General features: G+C 39.2%; 4 protein-coding genes across 4 annotated transcripts; 3 read left to right on the top strand and 1 right to left on the bottom strand.

Annotated features, from left to right (window-relative positions):
• Window positions 1-687: 687 nt before the first annotated feature.
• SAPINGB_P005377 (uncharacterized protein) lies at window positions 688-2,091 on the top strand (the record flags this gene model as incomplete). The annotated part of the gene is made up of 2 exons (XM_032000091.1): window positions 688-1,291; window positions 1,547-2,091. 2 exons carry the CDS (start codon window positions 688-690, stop codon window positions 2,089-2,091), a joined length of 1,149 nt encoding a protein of 382 aa, XP_031855982.1.
• Window positions 2,092-2,207: 116 nt separating this feature from the next.
• SAPINGB_P005376 (uncharacterized protein) lies at window positions 2,208-5,035 on the bottom strand (the record flags this gene model as incomplete). Its single annotated transcript, XM_032000090.1, has 3 exons — window positions 2,208-2,416; window positions 3,900-4,315; window positions 4,374-5,035. The coding sequence occupies 3 exons, from the start codon at window positions 5,033-5,035 to the stop codon at window positions 2,208-2,210; spliced, it is 1,287 nt and encodes a 428-aa protein (XP_031855981.1).
• Window positions 5,036-6,408: 1,373 nt separating this feature from the next.
• Window positions 6,409-13,794, top strand: SAPINGB_P005375 (uncharacterized protein; the record flags this gene model as incomplete). Its single annotated transcript, XM_032000089.1, has 6 exons — window positions 6,409-10,250; window positions 10,313-11,413; window positions 11,470-11,885; window positions 11,939-11,987; window positions 12,228-13,028; window positions 13,086-13,794. 6 exons carry the CDS (start codon window positions 6,409-6,411, stop codon window positions 13,792-13,794), a joined length of 6,918 nt encoding a protein of 2,305 aa, XP_031855980.1.
• Window positions 13,795-14,159: 365 nt separating this feature from the next.
• Window positions 14,160-17,817, top strand: SAPINGB_P005374 (uncharacterized protein; the record flags this gene model as incomplete). The annotated part of the gene is made up of 2 exons (XM_032000088.1): window positions 14,160-15,597; window positions 15,674-17,817. 2 exons carry the CDS (start codon window positions 14,160-14,162, stop codon window positions 17,815-17,817), a joined length of 3,582 nt encoding a protein of 1,193 aa, XP_031855979.1.
• Between the last annotated feature and the right edge of the window lie 66 nt (window positions 17,818-17,883).

The following is a 17,883-nucleotide window of genomic DNA, read 5'->3' as shown; positions in this document are numbered from 1 at the left end:
AAAATGCTTGGGCCAAAAAATCTGGCCGAGTGGTTAAGCACCCTTTAAAAAAAACGCGTTACGAAAAAAAGGCGGATTTTGAGGAAAAAAAGTACACTTTCCTAATTGGGCTAAATCGAAAACGCGTTTTGGATTTTGACACAACTCCAGTAGTATGATACTCGCTTTGGGTTTAAATTGCGAGTGGTCCAGGGTTCAATTCCCTGTTCGGCCCTTATTATTTTTTTTAAATTTTTGAAACATCTCTGTATGTAGTGCATCTCATATATTTAGTAGTGTAGAAAATGCCTTCCATGTGGCATTTACTATGCAATACCGATGGTGCTAATTACTTTTTTAAGCTTCCCGCAAGCAAGGTAGTATTAAAGAATATTTTATCTTGGTGATAAGCCTATTTAGGAATTATATTAATAAGCATACATAATGAAATCTACACAGCTAATCGCAGCATTCAAATGCCTTTTTATGTGAAAGCCGTGTCCCCGGACTTGTGCCGTATGCGCCGCAGGCGAGCTTTTTTTGGACAATTCAAAAAAATCACTTTTTTTTTCAAATTTATATATATATAGATATAGATACTCATATAAAAAAATGTTAAAAATATTAAAAATATTAATAAAAAATTTTCTTTTCCTTAAAAAATTTTACTACATCTTCTTCTCTTTTTTTTTATCTATTCTTTTCATTATGGCCGACAGTCCAAGTTTGGGGCCTAACGAAAACGACCCTATTAAACAAGCCATTTTGGAAGTGGAAGCCGATGTTAAAAAAAACCAGATAGTTGCAAAGGATGCCGTAAAAAAAAGCGTTAAACATCTTCCAAATAATTGCGATGTTTTTGGTCGCAGTATCGATGCAAGAATCAATGCTACAAAAGGAATGGGCAAAAGCCCTGCTACGACAGTCAAATATACAGCCGTCATTTTGGCTTATTTCAAGTGGTGTCGCGTTACAACCGAAATCAACTCTCCCTATCCTGAAATCATCACACCTAGACGAACCCTCCTCTACATGGAGTGCGTTGTTGGTGTTGCTGACATTAGGGGGCGTACAAATGGGTTTGCTTCTTTTGAAGGTGCAGCCCCCGCTTTAAATCATCTTTACAATTTGCAAAAGTCTAAGCTTCTCTCCTACCCTGACTTGAAAGACCCCAAAGAACCTCCAGTTATTCAATGGCCTGAAAGACTTCGAAATTCTTCTATTGAAGATTATCTTAAAGGAAAAAGAGAAATTCAAAGCCGGATGGAGAGTTTGAATTTTGCCGACAAAGCGCGTGGCACAGTATCCGACGGTTATACAATTTTGTTTGTTTGTTTTTATTCAAGGGTTATAGAATTATATAACATCAGCATCTGCGCTATCCTTCTTGTCCATACTATATATCTTTTCATTTTAATAATAAACTTTTAATTTTGGCTTCAACATTGCATCTCCAACAGCCCGAAAATAAGTCCTGATGCCAGCTTACGAGGAACAGGGGGTTAAAAATAACCAAACCTTCCCAACCCTCTTGCATTTTCGTTTTTCATCCTTTTTAATCATATAGTCTCTATCATCTTTCGCCAACATGACGGTTATACAATAGCAGAACTTGTGAAAATGTCTGAGCATTTAATGAAATCCAAAAGTTTCAACGTTCTTTTTGCAGCCTTAGGAAGCCATGCATTGATGGTGAGAGGTGATAACATGCGTGGGTTCGAGCTTTCCGACCTGGTTCTCCAAGACTTGACAGATTCAGACATTGGGAAAAAAACCTCCATTTATTTCGTCAATCGCCATAGTAAAAAAAACAGAACAGGACGTGTTGAATACACTGGAAGTTTACGTCACAAAAACCCGTTTCTTTGCAGCCATCTTGCTTTAGCTCTTAATTTTTTTGGGCGCTTTCATATTGGTAACAGCCGGAGTGTGGAGGCTCCTATTGACTTTTCTTCTTCTCATTTTTGGTATAGAATCAAGCTTTTTCGAGGAACTACTCCATCTAGGTCTTACACCCCCAACCATCACGAAAGCCTTATTTCAAAACTTTTGAAAGATTGCAATATCATCTCAAAAAAAATTACCCACATTTTTCGAGGGTCCTCATTTTGAGATGGGGGAGGACTAGCTTTGAAGTTTGAGTTTCTAATGTAAGCTGTCAAGTCTGCTAAGACTTTTAATTCAGCTTCACATGCTTCGGAACAAACTGGTATGTTGGCAATGATTAATTATCTAACGGTAAATCCAGAACGTTCAGCTAGATCAATTTGACGATGAACAGGGAGATCGGCGAATGTCTCATAAGAGCTGGCGTTGTTCTTTGAATGGGTCTCAGATGTTGAGTGGGCAACAGAACTTCCAGTGCTGGCTGACTCGAAGGATGAGGGTCCTTCATTGACTCCTGTAGTGTTTCCGTTATTAGACATAGCGGAGAAGACTAAAAGCAAGAGTTAATAAGTAAATACGATTGATAAGCTGAAAGCTGAAAGAGTATTTAATAAAAACAGTTTTGCGTAAATTTAGAGTAGCGAGAAAAAGAAGAGAAAGAAAACAAGAAAGGTTTCTGTAATGAAGAAAATTTAAAAGAGCATCTTGAAAAATTTTCTTTAGCAATAGGAAGTCTTGATTGTAACAATTATTGTAACTCCAATGGTAATGGGCTAGTAGTTGCTAGTGAATAATGTAACAATGTAAAGAGTGTAATTGGGAAAAAAAAATATTATGAGATAATGTTGAAATACACGATAGTACCATGACATATATTCCAACACTGGCGACAAACGATTTTGACGTGTTGATACTTGGAGGAAAGAACGATGATGCTCACTTGACGAATAAGTTTGATGCATTGATACTTAGAAAAAAGAAAGATGATGCTCACTTAAATAAGTTGACGCGTTGATACTGAGAAGAACGAACAATGATGCTCGCTTGAAGGACAAGCTTGAGGCATTATAATACTAAGAGGAACTAATGATGCTCGCTTGAAGAACAAGCTTGAAGCGTTGTAACTTGGAAGAACTAATGATGATGCTCGCTTGACGAACAAGCTTGACGCGTTACTACAGAGAAGAACTAATGATGATGCTCGCTTGACGAACAAGCTTGAGGCATTGCTCCCAAGCTATATATATATATATAATTCTGTAATTTATAATTTAATTTAAGGATTTTTTAAAAAATTTCAAAAATTTCAAAAATTCTAAATTTATTATATGCGGTGAATTAAACATTTAAATTTGCTCATTTAACCAGGTGGTTGTGCTTATTTAACCAGGTGTCTGTGCTTATTTGACCACAGAAAATATTAAATTTACCAGGTGGTTGTGTTAAATAAAAAAAATGTTTATTAAGCAATTTTTATAGTGGGGGAAAAAATAAATTTACCACGTCTATTTGTTTAGTAAACCACCACTTTACTAGGGGAAAAAGTGCGAAAAATCCCAAAGGTGTAGTAACCAGATCACCATATGTTATTTTATTTTACTCTACAGTAACCACTTATGGAACTACAAAAATATTCACCAAAATAAAAATTTAAATTAAATTAAGCTCTCTACCCATCTATAAATTGTTGAACTGTGACACGGGAAATCATGATAATAATAGAAAATATTATCCAAGAAAAGTATATATTGAAATATATAAGATAAAACAGTTATATAAGAAGAAAGAAAAAGGAAAAGAAAAATTATAAAAGTTGGGGAAGAAACCTTCCTTAAATATCTGAGGGAAAGAAAAATTTGCAGTGGTGAAAATTTTTCATTTGGGTTTGTCCCAAAGTTGAGTGGGTATGTATTACACTTCAACTTTGTAACAAATTAAGGAGGGTAACCACAGTCACATAAGGGCTTAAACCTAATGCGGCTGTAACTAAAATAAACATAGGTTATCAACCATAGTTTCCCACCCAAACTCACGTGCATTATCAACTGCACTAGTCTGCGACAACATTGCATGCTCAACACCTCCCCTTGTCGCAGAATCACCTACTGCCTTCATACCAAGTAGTCCCCTCAATGTCTCAAACTTCACACGACCAAGATTCTTAGTGAACATATCTGCCAACATCACTTGAGTATCAAGATACTCCAGATGAATCACTCCACTGCGAATATAGTGACGCACAACATGATAACGAACATCAATATGCTTGGTGCGACGATGAAACACTGGGTTCTGAGCCAAAGCAATACATCCCTGATTTTCCTCAAACATAGTCACTGGCAACGGAACAGGAATCTTGCAAAGGGACAACAACTGATTAATCCAGAAGCATTCCTTAGACGCATCAGACAATGACATGTACTCAGACTCGACGCTGGACGATGCAGGACTAACTTGCTTTTTCGGCAAGCCCAAGTAATGGGACCACCAGACAGAATAAAACATACCCAGTAAAGGACTTACGGTCCTGCTTGTCCTGTGCATAGTCGGCATCACTATAGCCAACAAGCTTGTAGACTTTCTGAGCTCGATATTCAAGACCAAGTTCAGCAGTACCCTTAAGATAACGAAGAGTATGCTTAGCAGCTTCCATATGAATAGACTTAGGATTCTGCATATATCGACAAAGAAAGCTAACAGCAACAGCAAGATCAGGACGAGCACAATTAGCAGCATAAATCAGCTTACCAATAATACTGCGATACATGGAGGCATCGGTAGCAGAGTCAGACTCGGAAAAATCAGAAAGATCACGAGTGGGTAAAGGAGTCTTGACACTTGAACAATTCTGCATACCAAACTCCTCCAACACGTCAAAAATATAACGTGAAACATCCACAGTAATATGGTAAGGTGACTGCTTAACTCTCATGCCAAGGAACTGCTCGACTGGGCCCAAGTCTTTCATCTTAAACATAGATGACAAAGAAGACTTGGTTTTGGCAATGACTTCAGGAGAATTGCCAGAAATAAGTAAATCATCAACATACAGTGCAATAATAACCATGGTAGACCCAGATCCTTTGGTATACACACCGTAGTCACTTTCATTACGAATAAACCCAAGTTTGACAAGAGCACCATGAATCTTCTCATTCCTGTTGAGCATGCAATGTTGTCGCAGACTAGTGCAGTTGATAATGCACGTGAGTTTGGGTGGGAAACTATGGTTGACAATCTATGTTTATTTTAGTTTTAGCCGCATTAGGTTTAAGCCCTTATGTGACTGTGGTTACCCTCCTTAATTTGTTACAAAGTTGAAGTGTAATACAAACCCACTCAACTTTGGGACAAACCCAAATGAAAAATTTTCACCACTGCAAATTTTTCTTTCCCTCAGATATTTAAGGAAGGTTTCTTCCCCAACTTTTATAATTTTTCTTTTCCTTTTTCTTTCTTCTTATATAACTGTTTTATCTTATATATTTCAATATATACTTTTCTTGGATAATATTTTCTATCACCTTGCCAATTGTGCCCTAACAAAATGTAATCCTTATTAAGCATTTCACAAACTCTTAATAACGATTTCCTCTTCATTTTCAACACGTTAATAACCAAAACACAAACTCTTATTAAGCATTTGCACAACCCTTCATTAAAAATGTCCTAAATGCATGATTCTTATTTTTTAAAAATATTTTACAAATACTACAACACTTTATTGACAATACTATATCATTTTATTGACAATCGTAAGGGCTAATATTAGAATGAAAGTGGTTTAAAAAATTTTATAACGATGGAACTTTGGGGTACAAATTTGTATATATAAGTACTAATTAACTACCATTTTATCATTAAAAGTATGGTTGTGGCTGACTAATTTTAAAAAAATTAAGATTTATAAATTAAGGGCTTGTGTTTTCCTTAATAACGTGTTGTGAAATGGTTAATAAGAAAAGTCGATTTTGGGATTTCAAGTAAATTTTTTGTTTTTGTCAATTTTGTATGGTAAAAAATATTTTTGTTAGGGCACAATTGGCAAGGTGTATTATTATCATGACTTCCCGTGTCACAGTTCAACAGGTTATGGGCCGCACTTCGGCTTATATTAATCTTACTGTTGAGCATGCAATGTTGTCGCAGACTAGTGCAGTTGATAATGCACGTTGTTGAGCATGCAATGTTGTCGCAGACTAGTGCAGTTGATAATGCACGTGAGTTTGGGTGGGAAACTATGGTTGATAACCTATGTTTATTTTAGTTACAGCCGCATGAGGTTTAAGCCCTTATGTGACTGTGGTTACCCTCCTTAATTTGTTACAAAGTTGAAGTGTAATACAAACCCACTCAACTTTGGGACAAACCCAAATGAAAAATTTTCACCACTGCAAATTTTTCTTTCCCTCAGATATTTAAGGAAGGTTTCTTCCCCAACTTTTATAATTTTTCTTTTCCTTTTTCTTTCTTCTTATATAACTGTTTTATCTTATATATTTCAATATATACTTTTCTTGGATAATATTTTCTATTATTATCATGACTTCCCGTGTCACAGTTCAACAGGTTATGGGCCGCACTTCGGCTTATATTAATCTTACTTCCTCTGAAAAACTCACTCCTCTCAACTATCATGTCTGGGCTACCAAAATTCTTTTGGGTCTTCGTGCTATGAATAATGGTGTCCACCTTTATGTCGAAGCTGGTACTGTCAATCCAGCTGCCAATGAATCCCTTGAAGACCTCACCGCCTCGCTTGATACCGTCGTCCATGATGTCATCCTCAACAATATTTCTCCTGAGTTGATCGAACATGTTAATGATGTGGCCATTAGAGGCCGTGACCTCTGGCTTTACCTTCATCAGGAGTATAGTCAACTCCAACCCGCCGATGTCATCTCACTTATGAAATCCCTCTATGCTGGCAATATTGATGTTGGTCCAAAGTTTGTTTCTTCTGTTCGTTCATATGTTGCTACCTGGCGTTCCATCTACCAATCATTGTCGCCTGATTCGGTCGTGGCCTTCAACGCTTTGGCTTCAATGGGTCCCAATTGTGAGCGCTTCATCCAGTATGCCTTGGAGCACCGCTTTGATAGTAACAACAATACTGACAACCTTGATATTAACAACTTCATCCGGAACACTGATAAATGGGCCAAGTTGTTGAAGATTACTGGACCCCCTGCTACTCTTTCGACTGAAGCGTTCGTTGCTTCATCAAAGAAGTACAATAACAAATCTAAGGGTGATGGTATCAAATGTTTCCGTTGTAAGAGGCGTGGTCATACTTCCAACAATTGTCATGTCTCTTGGGAAGAGGTTCAGGCTGCTCGCCAAGATAATAAGGATGACAAGGAATCTAAGGAGGCTAAAACCTCAAGAGGTTGGTTTGCTGAGACTATTGATGAATTTTCTGAGATAGTTGATGATGATCCATTTGTGAGTTCCGCTTTTGTGTCCGAGACATCTATTGTTTCTGAAAAGTTTGGTAACAGTTGCTCCGAGTCGTTTGATGATTTGGAATCCGAACTTTTTGATTCTTCTGAGCCGTGTGTCGGCGATGAAGATTGTTTTGTTGGTCAAGTTTCTGAGTATTGTTCAAACTCAGGACTTGATATTGATTCAGTTGGTAAACCGTTTGTTGGTTCCACTGATGATTCTTGTTTTATTTCTGAACCGTATGTCGGTTCTACTGTTGTTTGTTTGGAGTCTGAACCGTGTGTCAGTTCAGCTCCTATTTGTTTTGATTCTGAATCGTTGGTCGATTCGGATATTGTTCCTTTTGATTCTGAACCGTTGGTCGGTTCTTCTTTTATTTTTTGTTCTGATTCTAAACCGTTGGTCGGTTCTGATGATGATATTGCCTTACCTTCTTTTGATTTTTTGGTGGATTCAATTACTGAACCTTCTCCGCCTATTGTTAAACCTATTGTTACACCAAAATCCCGTTTTTCTCCATTATTTTACTTATCTTTTGTTACCATCATGTTGTTTTCCTTGATTTTAATTGTCGTCTGGCATCCTTCTTCAATCTTGAATTTAAGTCATTCAGTCCATCACGTTTTTGTTGCTGAATCTACTACTTCTGCTGAGGCCAACTTAGTTGTTGGGTCTGATTCTTTTGACTTTATCCATGATACCGGTGCTACCAGTCACATTTGCAATAACATCTCATATTTTTCTTCTCTTCGTCCCACTTCGGCTACCATTCGTGGTCTTGGTTCTGCTACTGCTGAGGGGGTTGGCGACATTGTCGTTGATCTTCTTGGTAAAGATGACCAGCCTTGTGACCGCGTTGTTCTTCGAGATGTTTTATATGTTCCTAAGATTCCTCGCAATTTATTTGCTGCTCGTCGAGCTACTGCTGGTGGTTGTCGGTTCATTCAAGACCTTAACCATATTTCTGCTGTCGAAAATGGCAAAACTCGAGTCCACGCCATTGCCATGGGTGACTTGTACTTTTGTCGTTTCCGAGTTGTTTTGCCTTCCAAGCCTGTCCATGAGGTGTTTGCTGTTGAGTCGTCTGCCAATCTTTGGCACAAGCGACTTGGTCACGCCAGTGTGGACGTTCTCAAGAAATTATCTAAGTCACTTTCTGTCAAGCCTACTCATTTTGAGGTTGTGGATAGTCATAAGTGTGACGCTTGCTTGGGTGGCAAAGCCACAGCATTGCCATTTAATGGTACCACGGAAAAAGCTAGTCGTCCTTTGGAGTTATTTGTTTCTGATTTAAGCGGTCCTCATGTCGCTACCCCTGTGGGTCATCGTTATGTCTTAACCATTATGGATTATTATTCCAGGTACTCTTATGTGGAGTTGTTGGTTAGGAAAAGTGATGCAAGTCTTGCCATTCGTAACTTTATTGCTAGGTGTGAATCTTATTTTTCTGGTGATTCTGCTGGTGATCGAGTTGCATATTTTCATTCTGATAATGGCGGCGAATACATTTCCAAAGACCTGGAGCAGTTCTTTGTGTCTAAGGGTATCAAGCATACTTATACAGTTCCTCATACTCCTCAACAAAATGGTGTTGCTGAGCGATTGAATCGCACATTATTTGAGAAAGCCAAGTCTATGCTTTTATATGCTCATGCTCCTGAATACTTATGGGGTGAAGCTGTCAAGTCTGCTAATTATATTAGGAACCGTCTTCCTAGTCGTACCACTGGTGGTGTTGCACCTCTTCAACTTTGGACTGGTAAACCTCCTAGTTATCATCATATGAAAGTATTTGGTTGTCAAGCTACAGTTGTTCTTCCTGGTGCTAAAAGAGAATCTAAGTTAAGTTCAAATACTGAAGCTGGTGTTTTTGTTGGGTATTCTTTGGATCGTACAGCTTATCGAGTTCTTCTTGATTCAAGCATTGTTGAAGCCAGGAGTGTTTACTTTGATGAGTCCAAGTTTCCATTTATGAAAAGTGATAAGGACTTGTCTATTAATGCTACTGGTGTTGGGTTTAGTGTTGGTTCTGGTTCAGGGTCCATGTCAGGACCTTGTTTTGATTCTAAGGGGACTGGTTTAGGATCTAATGTTAGGGTTAATTCTATTGCTAGTTCTGATTCAAGTTCTGGTTCTAGTTTTGGGTCTCATAGATCTTTACCAGCATCCTCATCTGGTTCTGGTTCTGGTTCTGGTTCTGGTTCTATTTGTGCTTTACCGTCTCCGTCTCCGTCTTCTTCTCCGTCTCATTCTCCGTCGCTTTCTTCTTCTTCTTCTTCTATTATCGTTCATAAGCCTCGTTCTGTTCGTCGCATTTTGTCTACACCTTCTGCTCCTCTTGAGTCTCCTACTCTTCCTACTCTTCCTTCTATTCCTTCTGTTCCATCTCTTCCTAGTTCTCCTATTCTTCCACCTTCAGATCATGAAGTCTCTATCTCTCCTGACTCAAGTCCTATTGTTTCTTCTTCGGAATATATTCCTTCACAATTAGACTTATCTGAAGCTGGTCCATCTATTAATGAATCTAATATTTCAGGTGATTCTGGGATCTCGCAACGAGGGGGTGATATTGGGTTTCAACCGTCTATCATTGCTTCGTCTCCCACTCCACCACCTTCTGTTGAATTGGAAGTAGTGCCACTTAGTCAAGAATCTCCTTCGCCTGATCTTGTTAATTCTCTTGACCAAGCTGGTGTTAGTGTTGTCACTAAGGATGATACTCAAGCTGTTTTGCCTAAATCTCGATCTCGTGTTGTTGCTGTTCGTTTACCTTCTATAACTCCTGCCAAACGCCCGAGTTCTGATGACATTGTTTCACCCCCTTCTAAACACCTTTGTGAAAATTCTTTGAAACAATCTCCAGTGTCTGCAACACCTGCAAAACGTCCAGCTGAAGAAGAGTGTATTTCTTATCGTCGTCTCAAATCTCTCCGCTTTGAGTATGATGATGTGGCTTTACTTGTTTTACAGATCCTAGTAGTTTTGAAGAAGCTATGTCTAGTGAAGAAGCTGAGTTTTGGCTTGAAGCCTGTGTTATTGAAATGTCGTCTCTTAAACGCAATGGTACTTGGGAATTGGTTGATCTCCCACCTGGTCGCAAGGCTATCAATAGCAAATGGGTGTTTAAAGTTAAGCGCAAAGCTGACGGTTCAATTGAACGTTACAAAGCTCGTCTCGTGTGTATTGGATTTTCGCAAGTTGAAGGTATTGATTATACTGAAACTTTTGCTCCCGTTGTTCGTTACGAGACTGTGAGGATTGTTCTTGCTATTGCTGCTCAGTTTGGGTTCCAGGTTCATCATATGGATGTCGAGACTGCATTTCTTAATGGTGATCTCAAAGAAGATATTTATATGAGACAACCTAAAGGCTTTGTTGTCAAAGGTCAGGAATCTAAAGTGTGTCATTTGAAGAAGTCTTTATATGGTTTAAAGCAAGCTCCTTTGTGTTGGAATGAGAAGATTCATGGTGCTCTTGTCAAACTTGGGTTTATTCGTAATGAAAGTGACTACGGTGTGTATACCAAAGGATCTGGGTCTACCATGGTCATTATTGCACTGTATGTTGATGATTTACTTATTTCTGGCAATTCTTCTGAAGTCATTGCCAAAACCAAGTCTTCTTTGTCATCTATGTTTAAGATGAAAGACTTGGGCCCAGTCGAGCAGTTCCTTGGCATGAGAGTTAAGCAGTCACCTTACCATATTACTGTGGATGTTTCACGTTATATTTTTGACGTGTTGGAGGAGTTTGGTATGCAGAATTGTTCAAGTGTCAAGACTCCTTTACCCACTCGTGATCTTTCTGATTTTTCCGAGTCTGACTCTGCTACCGATGCCTCCATGTATCGCAGTATTATTGGTAAGCTGATTTATGCTGCTAATTGTGCTCGTCCTGATCTTGCTGTTGCTGTTAGCTTTCTTTGTCGATATATGCAGAGTCCTAAGTCTATTCATATGGAAGCTGCTAAGCATACTCTTCGTTATCTTAAGGGTACTGCTGAACTTGGTCTTGAATATCGAGCTCAGAAAGTCTACAAGCTTGTTGGCTATAGTGATGCCGATTATGCACAGGACAAGCAGGACCGTAAGTCCTTTACTGGGTATGTTTTATTCTGTCTGGTGGTCCCATTACTTGGGCTTGTCGAAAGCAAGTTAGTCCTGCATCGTCCAGCGTCGAGTCTGAGTATATGTCATTGTCTGATGCGTCTAAGGAATGCTTCTGGATTAATCAGTTGTTGTCTCTTTGCAAGATTCCTATTCCGTTGCCAGTGACTATGTTTGAGGACAATCAGGGATGTATTGCTTTGGCTCAGAACCCAGTGTTTCATCGTCGCACCAAGCATATTGATGTTCGGTATCATGTTGTCCGTCACTATATTCGCAGTGGAGTGATTCATCTGGAGTATCTTGATACTCAAGTGATGTTGGCAGATATGTTTACTAAGAATCTTGGTCGTGTGAAGTTTGAGACATTGAGGGGACTACTTGGTATGAAGGCAGTAGGTGATTCTGCGACAAGGGGAGGTGTTGAGCATGCAATGTTGTCGCAGACTAGTGCAGTTGATAATGCACGTGAGTTTGGGTGGGAAACTATGGTTGACAATCTATGTTTATTTTAGTTTTAGCCGCATTAGGTTTAAGCCCTTATGTGACTGTGGTTACCCTCCTTAATTTGTTACAAAGTTGAAGTGTAATACAAACCCACTCAACTTTGGGACAAACCCAAATGAAAAATTTTCACCACTGCAAATTTTTCTTTCCCTCAGATATTTAAGGAAGGTTTCTTCCCCAACTTTTATAATTTTTTCTTTTCCTTTTTCTTTCTTCTTATATAACTGTTTTATCTTATATATTTCAATATATACTTTTCTTGGATAATATTTTCTATTATTATCATGACTTCCCGTGTCACAGTTCAACACTTACTTCCTCTGAAAAACTCACTCCTCTCAACTATCATGTCTGGGCTACCAAAATTCTTTTGGGTCTTCGTGCTATGAATAATGGTGTCCATCTTTATGTCGAAGCTGGTACTGTCAATCCAGCTGCTAATGAATCCCTCGAAGACCTCACCGCCTCGCTTGATACCGTCGTCCATGATGTCATCCTCAACAACATTTCTCCTGAGTTGATCGAACATGTTAATGATGTGGCCATTAGAGGCCGTGACCTCTGGCTTTATCTTCATCAGGAGTATAGTCAACTTCAACCCGCCGATGTCATCTCACTTATGAAATCCCTCTATGCTGGCAATATTGATGTTGGTCCAAAGTTTGTTTCTTCTGTTCGTTCATATGTTGCTACATGGCGTTCCATCTACCAATCATTGTCGCCTGATTCGGTTGTGGCCTTCAACGCTTTGGCCTCAATGGGTCCCAATTGTGAGCGCTTCATCCAGTACGCCTTGGAGCACCGCTTTGATAGTAACAACAATACTGACAACCTTGATATCAACAACTTCATCCGGAACACTGATAAATGGGCCAAGTTGTTGAAGATTACTGGACCTCCTGCTACTCTTTCGATTGAAGCGTTCGTTGCTTCATCAAAGAAGTACAATAACAAATCTAAGGGTGATGGTATTAAATGTTTCCGTTGTAAGAGGCGTGGTCATACTTCCAACAATTGTCATGTCTCTTGGGAAGAGGTTCAGGCTGCTCGCCAAGATAATAAGGATGACAAGGAATCTAAGGAGGCTAAAACCTCAAGAGGTTGGTTTGCTGAGACTATTGATGAATTTTCTTAGATAGTTGATGATGATCCATTTGTGAGTTCCGCTTTTGTGTCCGAGACATCTGTTGTTTCTGAAAAGTTTGGTAACAGTTGCTCCGAGTCGTTTGATGATTTGGAATCCGAACTTTTTGATTCTTCTGAGCCGTGTGTCGGCGATGAAGATTGTTTTGTTGGTCAAGTTTCTGAGTATTGTTCAAACTCAGGACTTGATATTGATTCAGTTGGTAAACCGTTTGTTGGTTCCACTGATGATTCTTGTTTTAATTCTGAACCGTATGTCGGTTCTACTGTTGTTTGTTTGGAGTCTGAACCGTGTGTCAGTTCAGCTCCTATTTGTTTTGATTCTGAATCGTTGGTCGATTCGGATGTTGTTCCTTTTGATTCTGAACCGTTGGTCGGTTCTTCTTTTATTTTTTGTTCTGATTCTAAACCGTTGGTCGATTCTGATGATGATATTGCCTTACCTTCTTTTGATTTTTTGGTGGATTCAATTACTGAACCTTCTCCACCTATTGTTAAACCAATTGTTACACCAAAATCCCGTTTTTCTCCATTCTTTTACTTATCTTTTGTTACCATCATGTTGTTTTCCTTGATTTTAATTGTCGTCTGGCATCCTTCTTCAATCTCGGATTTAAGTCATTCAGTACATCACGTTTTTGTTGCTGAATCTACTACTTCTGCTGAGGCCAACTTAGTTGTTGGGTCTGATTCTTTTGACTTTATCCATGATACCGGTGCTTGTTGAGCATGCAATGTTGTCGCAGACTAGTGCAGTTGATATAATGCACGTGAGTTTGGGTGGGAAACTATGGTTGATAACCTATGTTTATTTTAGTTTTAGCCGCATTAGGTTTAAGCCCTTATGTGACTGTGGTTACCCTCCTTAATTTGTTACAAAGTTGAAGTGTAATACAAACCCACTCAACTTTGGGACAAACCCAAATGAAAAATTTTCACCACTGCAAATTTTTCTTTTCCTTGGGTATATAAGGAAGGTTTCTTCCCCAACTTTTATAATTTTTCTTTTCCTTTTTCTTTCTTCTTATATAACTGTTTTATCTTATATATTTCAATATATACTTTTCTTGGATAATATTTTCTATTATTATCATGACTTCCCGTGTCACAGTTCAACAGGTTATGGGCCGCACTTCGGCTTATATTAATCTTACTTCCTCTGAAAAACTCACTCCTCTCAACTATCATGTCTGGGCTACCAAAATTCTTTTGGGTCTTCGTGCTATGAATAATGGTGTCCATCTTTATGTCGAAGCTGGTACTGTCAATCCAGCTGCTAATGAATCCCTCAAAGACCTCACCGCCTCGCTTGACACCGTCGTCCATGATGTCATCCTCAACAATATTTCTCCTGAGTTGATCGAACATGTTAATGATGTGGCCATTAGAGGCCGTGACCTCTGGCTTTATCTTCATCAGGAGTATAGTCAACTTCAACCCGCCGATGTCATCTCTCTTATGAAATCCCTCTATGCTGGCAATATTGATGTTGGTCCAAAGTTTGTTTCTTCTGTTCGCTCTTATGTTGCTACGTGGCGTTCCATCTACCAATCATTGTCGCCTGATTCGGTTGTGGCCTTCAACGCTTTGGCCTCAATGGGTCCCAACTGTGAGCGCTTCATCCAGTATGCCTTGGAGCACCGCTTTGATAGTAACAACAATACTGACAACCTTGATATCAATAACTTTATCCGGAACACTGATAAATGGGCCAAGTTGTTGAAGATTACTGGACCCCCTGCTACTCTTTCGACTGAAGCGTTCGTTGCTTCATCAAAGAAGTACAATAACAAATCTAAGGGTGATGGTATCAAATGTTTTCGTTGTAAGAGGCGTGGTCATACTTCCAACAATTGTCATGTCTCTTGGGAAGAGGTTCAGGCTGCTCGCCAAGATAATAAGGATGACAAGGAATCTAAAGAGGCTAAAACCTCAAGAGGTTGGTTTGCTGAGACTATTGATGAATTTTCTGAGATAGTTGATGATGATCCATTTGTGAGTTCCGCTTTTGTGTCCGAGACATCTGTTGTTTCTGAAAAGTTTGGTAACAGTTGCTCCGAGTCGTTTGATGATTTGGAATCCGAACTTTTTGATTCTTCTGAGCCGTGTGTCGGCGATGAAGATTGTTTTGTTGGTCAAGCTTCTGAGTATTGTTCAAACTCAGGACTTGATATTGATTCAGTTGGTAAACCGTTTGTTGGTTCCACTGATGATTCTTGTTTTATTTCTGAACCGTATGTCGGTTCTACTGTTGTTTGTTTGGAGTCTGAACCGTGTGTCAGTTCAGCTCCTATTTGTTTTGATTCTGAATCGTTGGTCGATTCGGATATTGTTTTCTTTGATTCTGAACCGTTGGTCGGTTCTTCTTTTATTTCTTGTTCTGATTCTAAACCGTTGGTCGGTTCTGATGATGATATTGTCTTACCTTCTTTTGATTTTTTGGTGGATTCAATTACTGAACCTTCTCCGCCTATTGTTAAACCTATTGTTACACCAAAATCCCGTTTTTCCATTCTTTTACTTATCTTTTGTTACCATCATGTTGTTTTCCTTGATTTTAATTGTCGTCTGGCATCCTTCTTCAATCTTGAATTTAAGTCATTCAGTCCATCACGTTTTTGTTGCTGAATCTACTACTTCTGCTGAGGCCAACTTAGTTGTTGGGTCTGATTCTTTTGACTTTATCCATGATACCGGTGCTACCAGTCACATTTGCAATAACATCTCATATTTTCTTCTCTTCGTCCCACTTCGGCTACCATTCGTGGTCTTGGTTCTGCTACTGCTGGGGGTTGGCGACATTGTCGTTGATCTTCTTGGTAAAGATGACCAGCCTTGTGACCGCGTTGTTCTTCGAGATGTTTTATATGTTCCTAAGATTCCTCGCAATTTATTTGCTGCTCGTCGAGCTACTGCTGGTGGTTGTCGGTTCATTCAAGACCTTAACCATATTTCTGCTGTCGAAAATGGCAAAACTCGAGTCCACGCCATTGCCATGGGTGACTTGTACTTTTGTCGTTTCCGAGTTGTTTTGCCTTCCAAGCCAGTCCATGAGGTGTTTGCTGTTGAGTCGTCTGCCAATCTTTGGCACAAGCGACTTGGTCACGCCAGTGTGGACGTTCTCAAGAAATTATCTAAGTCACTTTCTGTCAAGCCTACTCATTTTGAGGTTGTGGATAGTCATAAGTGTGACGCTTGCTTGGGTGGCAAAGCCACAGCATTGCCATTTAATGGTACCACTGAAAAAGCTAGTCGCCCATTGGAATTATTTGTTTCTGATTTGAGCGGTCCTCATGTCGCTACCCCTGTGGGTCATCGTTATGTCTTAACTATTATGGATTATTATTCCAGGTACTCTTATGTGGAGTTGTTGGTTAGGAAAAGTGATGCAAGTCTTGCCATTCGTAACTTTATTGCTAGGTGTGAATCTTATTTTTCTGGTGATTCTGCTGGTGATCGAGTTGCATATTTTCATTCTGATAATGGCGGCGAATACATTTCCAAAGACCTGGAGCAGTTCTTTGTGTCTAAGGGTATCAAGCATACTTATACAGTTCCTCATACTCCTCAGCAAAATGGTGTTGCTGAGCGATTGAATCGCACATTATTTGAGAAAGCCAAGTCTATGCTTTTATATGCTCATGCTCCTGAGTATTTATGGGGTGAAGCTGTCAAGTCTGCTAATTATATTAGGAACCGTCTTCCTAGTCGTACCACTGGTGGTGTTGCACCTCTTCAACTTTGGACTGGTAAACCTCCTAGTTATCATCATATGAAAGTATTTGGTTGTCAAGCTACAGTTGTTCTTCCTGGTGCTAAAAGAGAATCTAAGTTAAGTTCAAATACTGAAGCTGGTGTTTTTGTTGGGTATTCTTTGGATCGTACAGCTTATCGAGTTCTTCTTGATTCAAGCATTGTTGAAGCCAGGAGTGTTTACTTTGATGAGTCCAAGTTTCCATTTATGAAAAGTGATAAGGACTTGTCTATTAATGGTACTGGTGTTGGGTTTAGTGTTGGTTCTGGTTCAGGGTCCATGTCAGGACCTTGTTTTGATTCTAAGGGGACTGGTTTGGGATCTAATGTTAGGGTTAATTCTATTGCTAGTTCTGATTCAAGTTCTGGTTCTAGTTTTGGGTCTCATAGATCTTTACCAGCATCCTCATCTGGTTCTGGTTCTGGTTCTATCTGTGCTTTACCGTCTCATTCTCCGTCGCCTTCTTCTTCTTCTTCTTCTATTATTGTTCATAAGCCTCGTTCTGTTCGTCGCATTTTGTCTACACCTTCTGCTCCTCTTGAGTCTCCTACTCTTCCTACTCTTCCTTCTATTCCTTCTGTTCCATCTCTTCCTAGTTCCCCTATTCTTCCACCTTCAGATCATGATGTCTCTATCTCTCCTGACTCTAGTCCTATTATTTCTTCTTCGGAATATATTCCTTCACAATTAGACTTATCTGAAGCTAGTCCATCTATTAATGAATCTGATATTTCTGGTGATTCTGGGATCTCGCAACGAGGGGGTGATATTGGGTTTCAACCGTCTATCATTGCTTCGTCTCCCATTCCACCACCTTCTGTTGAATTGGAAGTAGTGCCACTTAGTCAAGAATCTCCTTCGTCTGATCTTGTTAATTCTCTTGACCAAGCTGGTGTTAGTGTTGTCACTAAGGATGATACTCAAGCTGTTTTGCCTAAATCTCGATCTCGTGTTGTTGCTGTTCGTTTACCTTCTATAACTCCTGCCAAATGTTGAACTGTGACACGGGAAGTCATGATAATAATAGAAAATATTATCCAAGAAAAGTATATATTGAAATAT

Source organism: Magnusiomyces paraingens (genome assembly GCF_902498895.1).
Source record: "Magnusiomyces paraingens strain CBS 517.90 genome assembly, contig: contig4, whole genome shotgun sequence".
Taxonomy (NCBI): Eukaryota; Fungi; Ascomycota; class Dipodascomycetes; order Dipodascales; family Dipodascaceae; genus Magnusiomyces; species Magnusiomyces paraingens.
The sequence above is the reverse complement of the archived record's forward strand: the minus strand, read 5'-3'. Positions and strand labels throughout refer to the sequence as shown.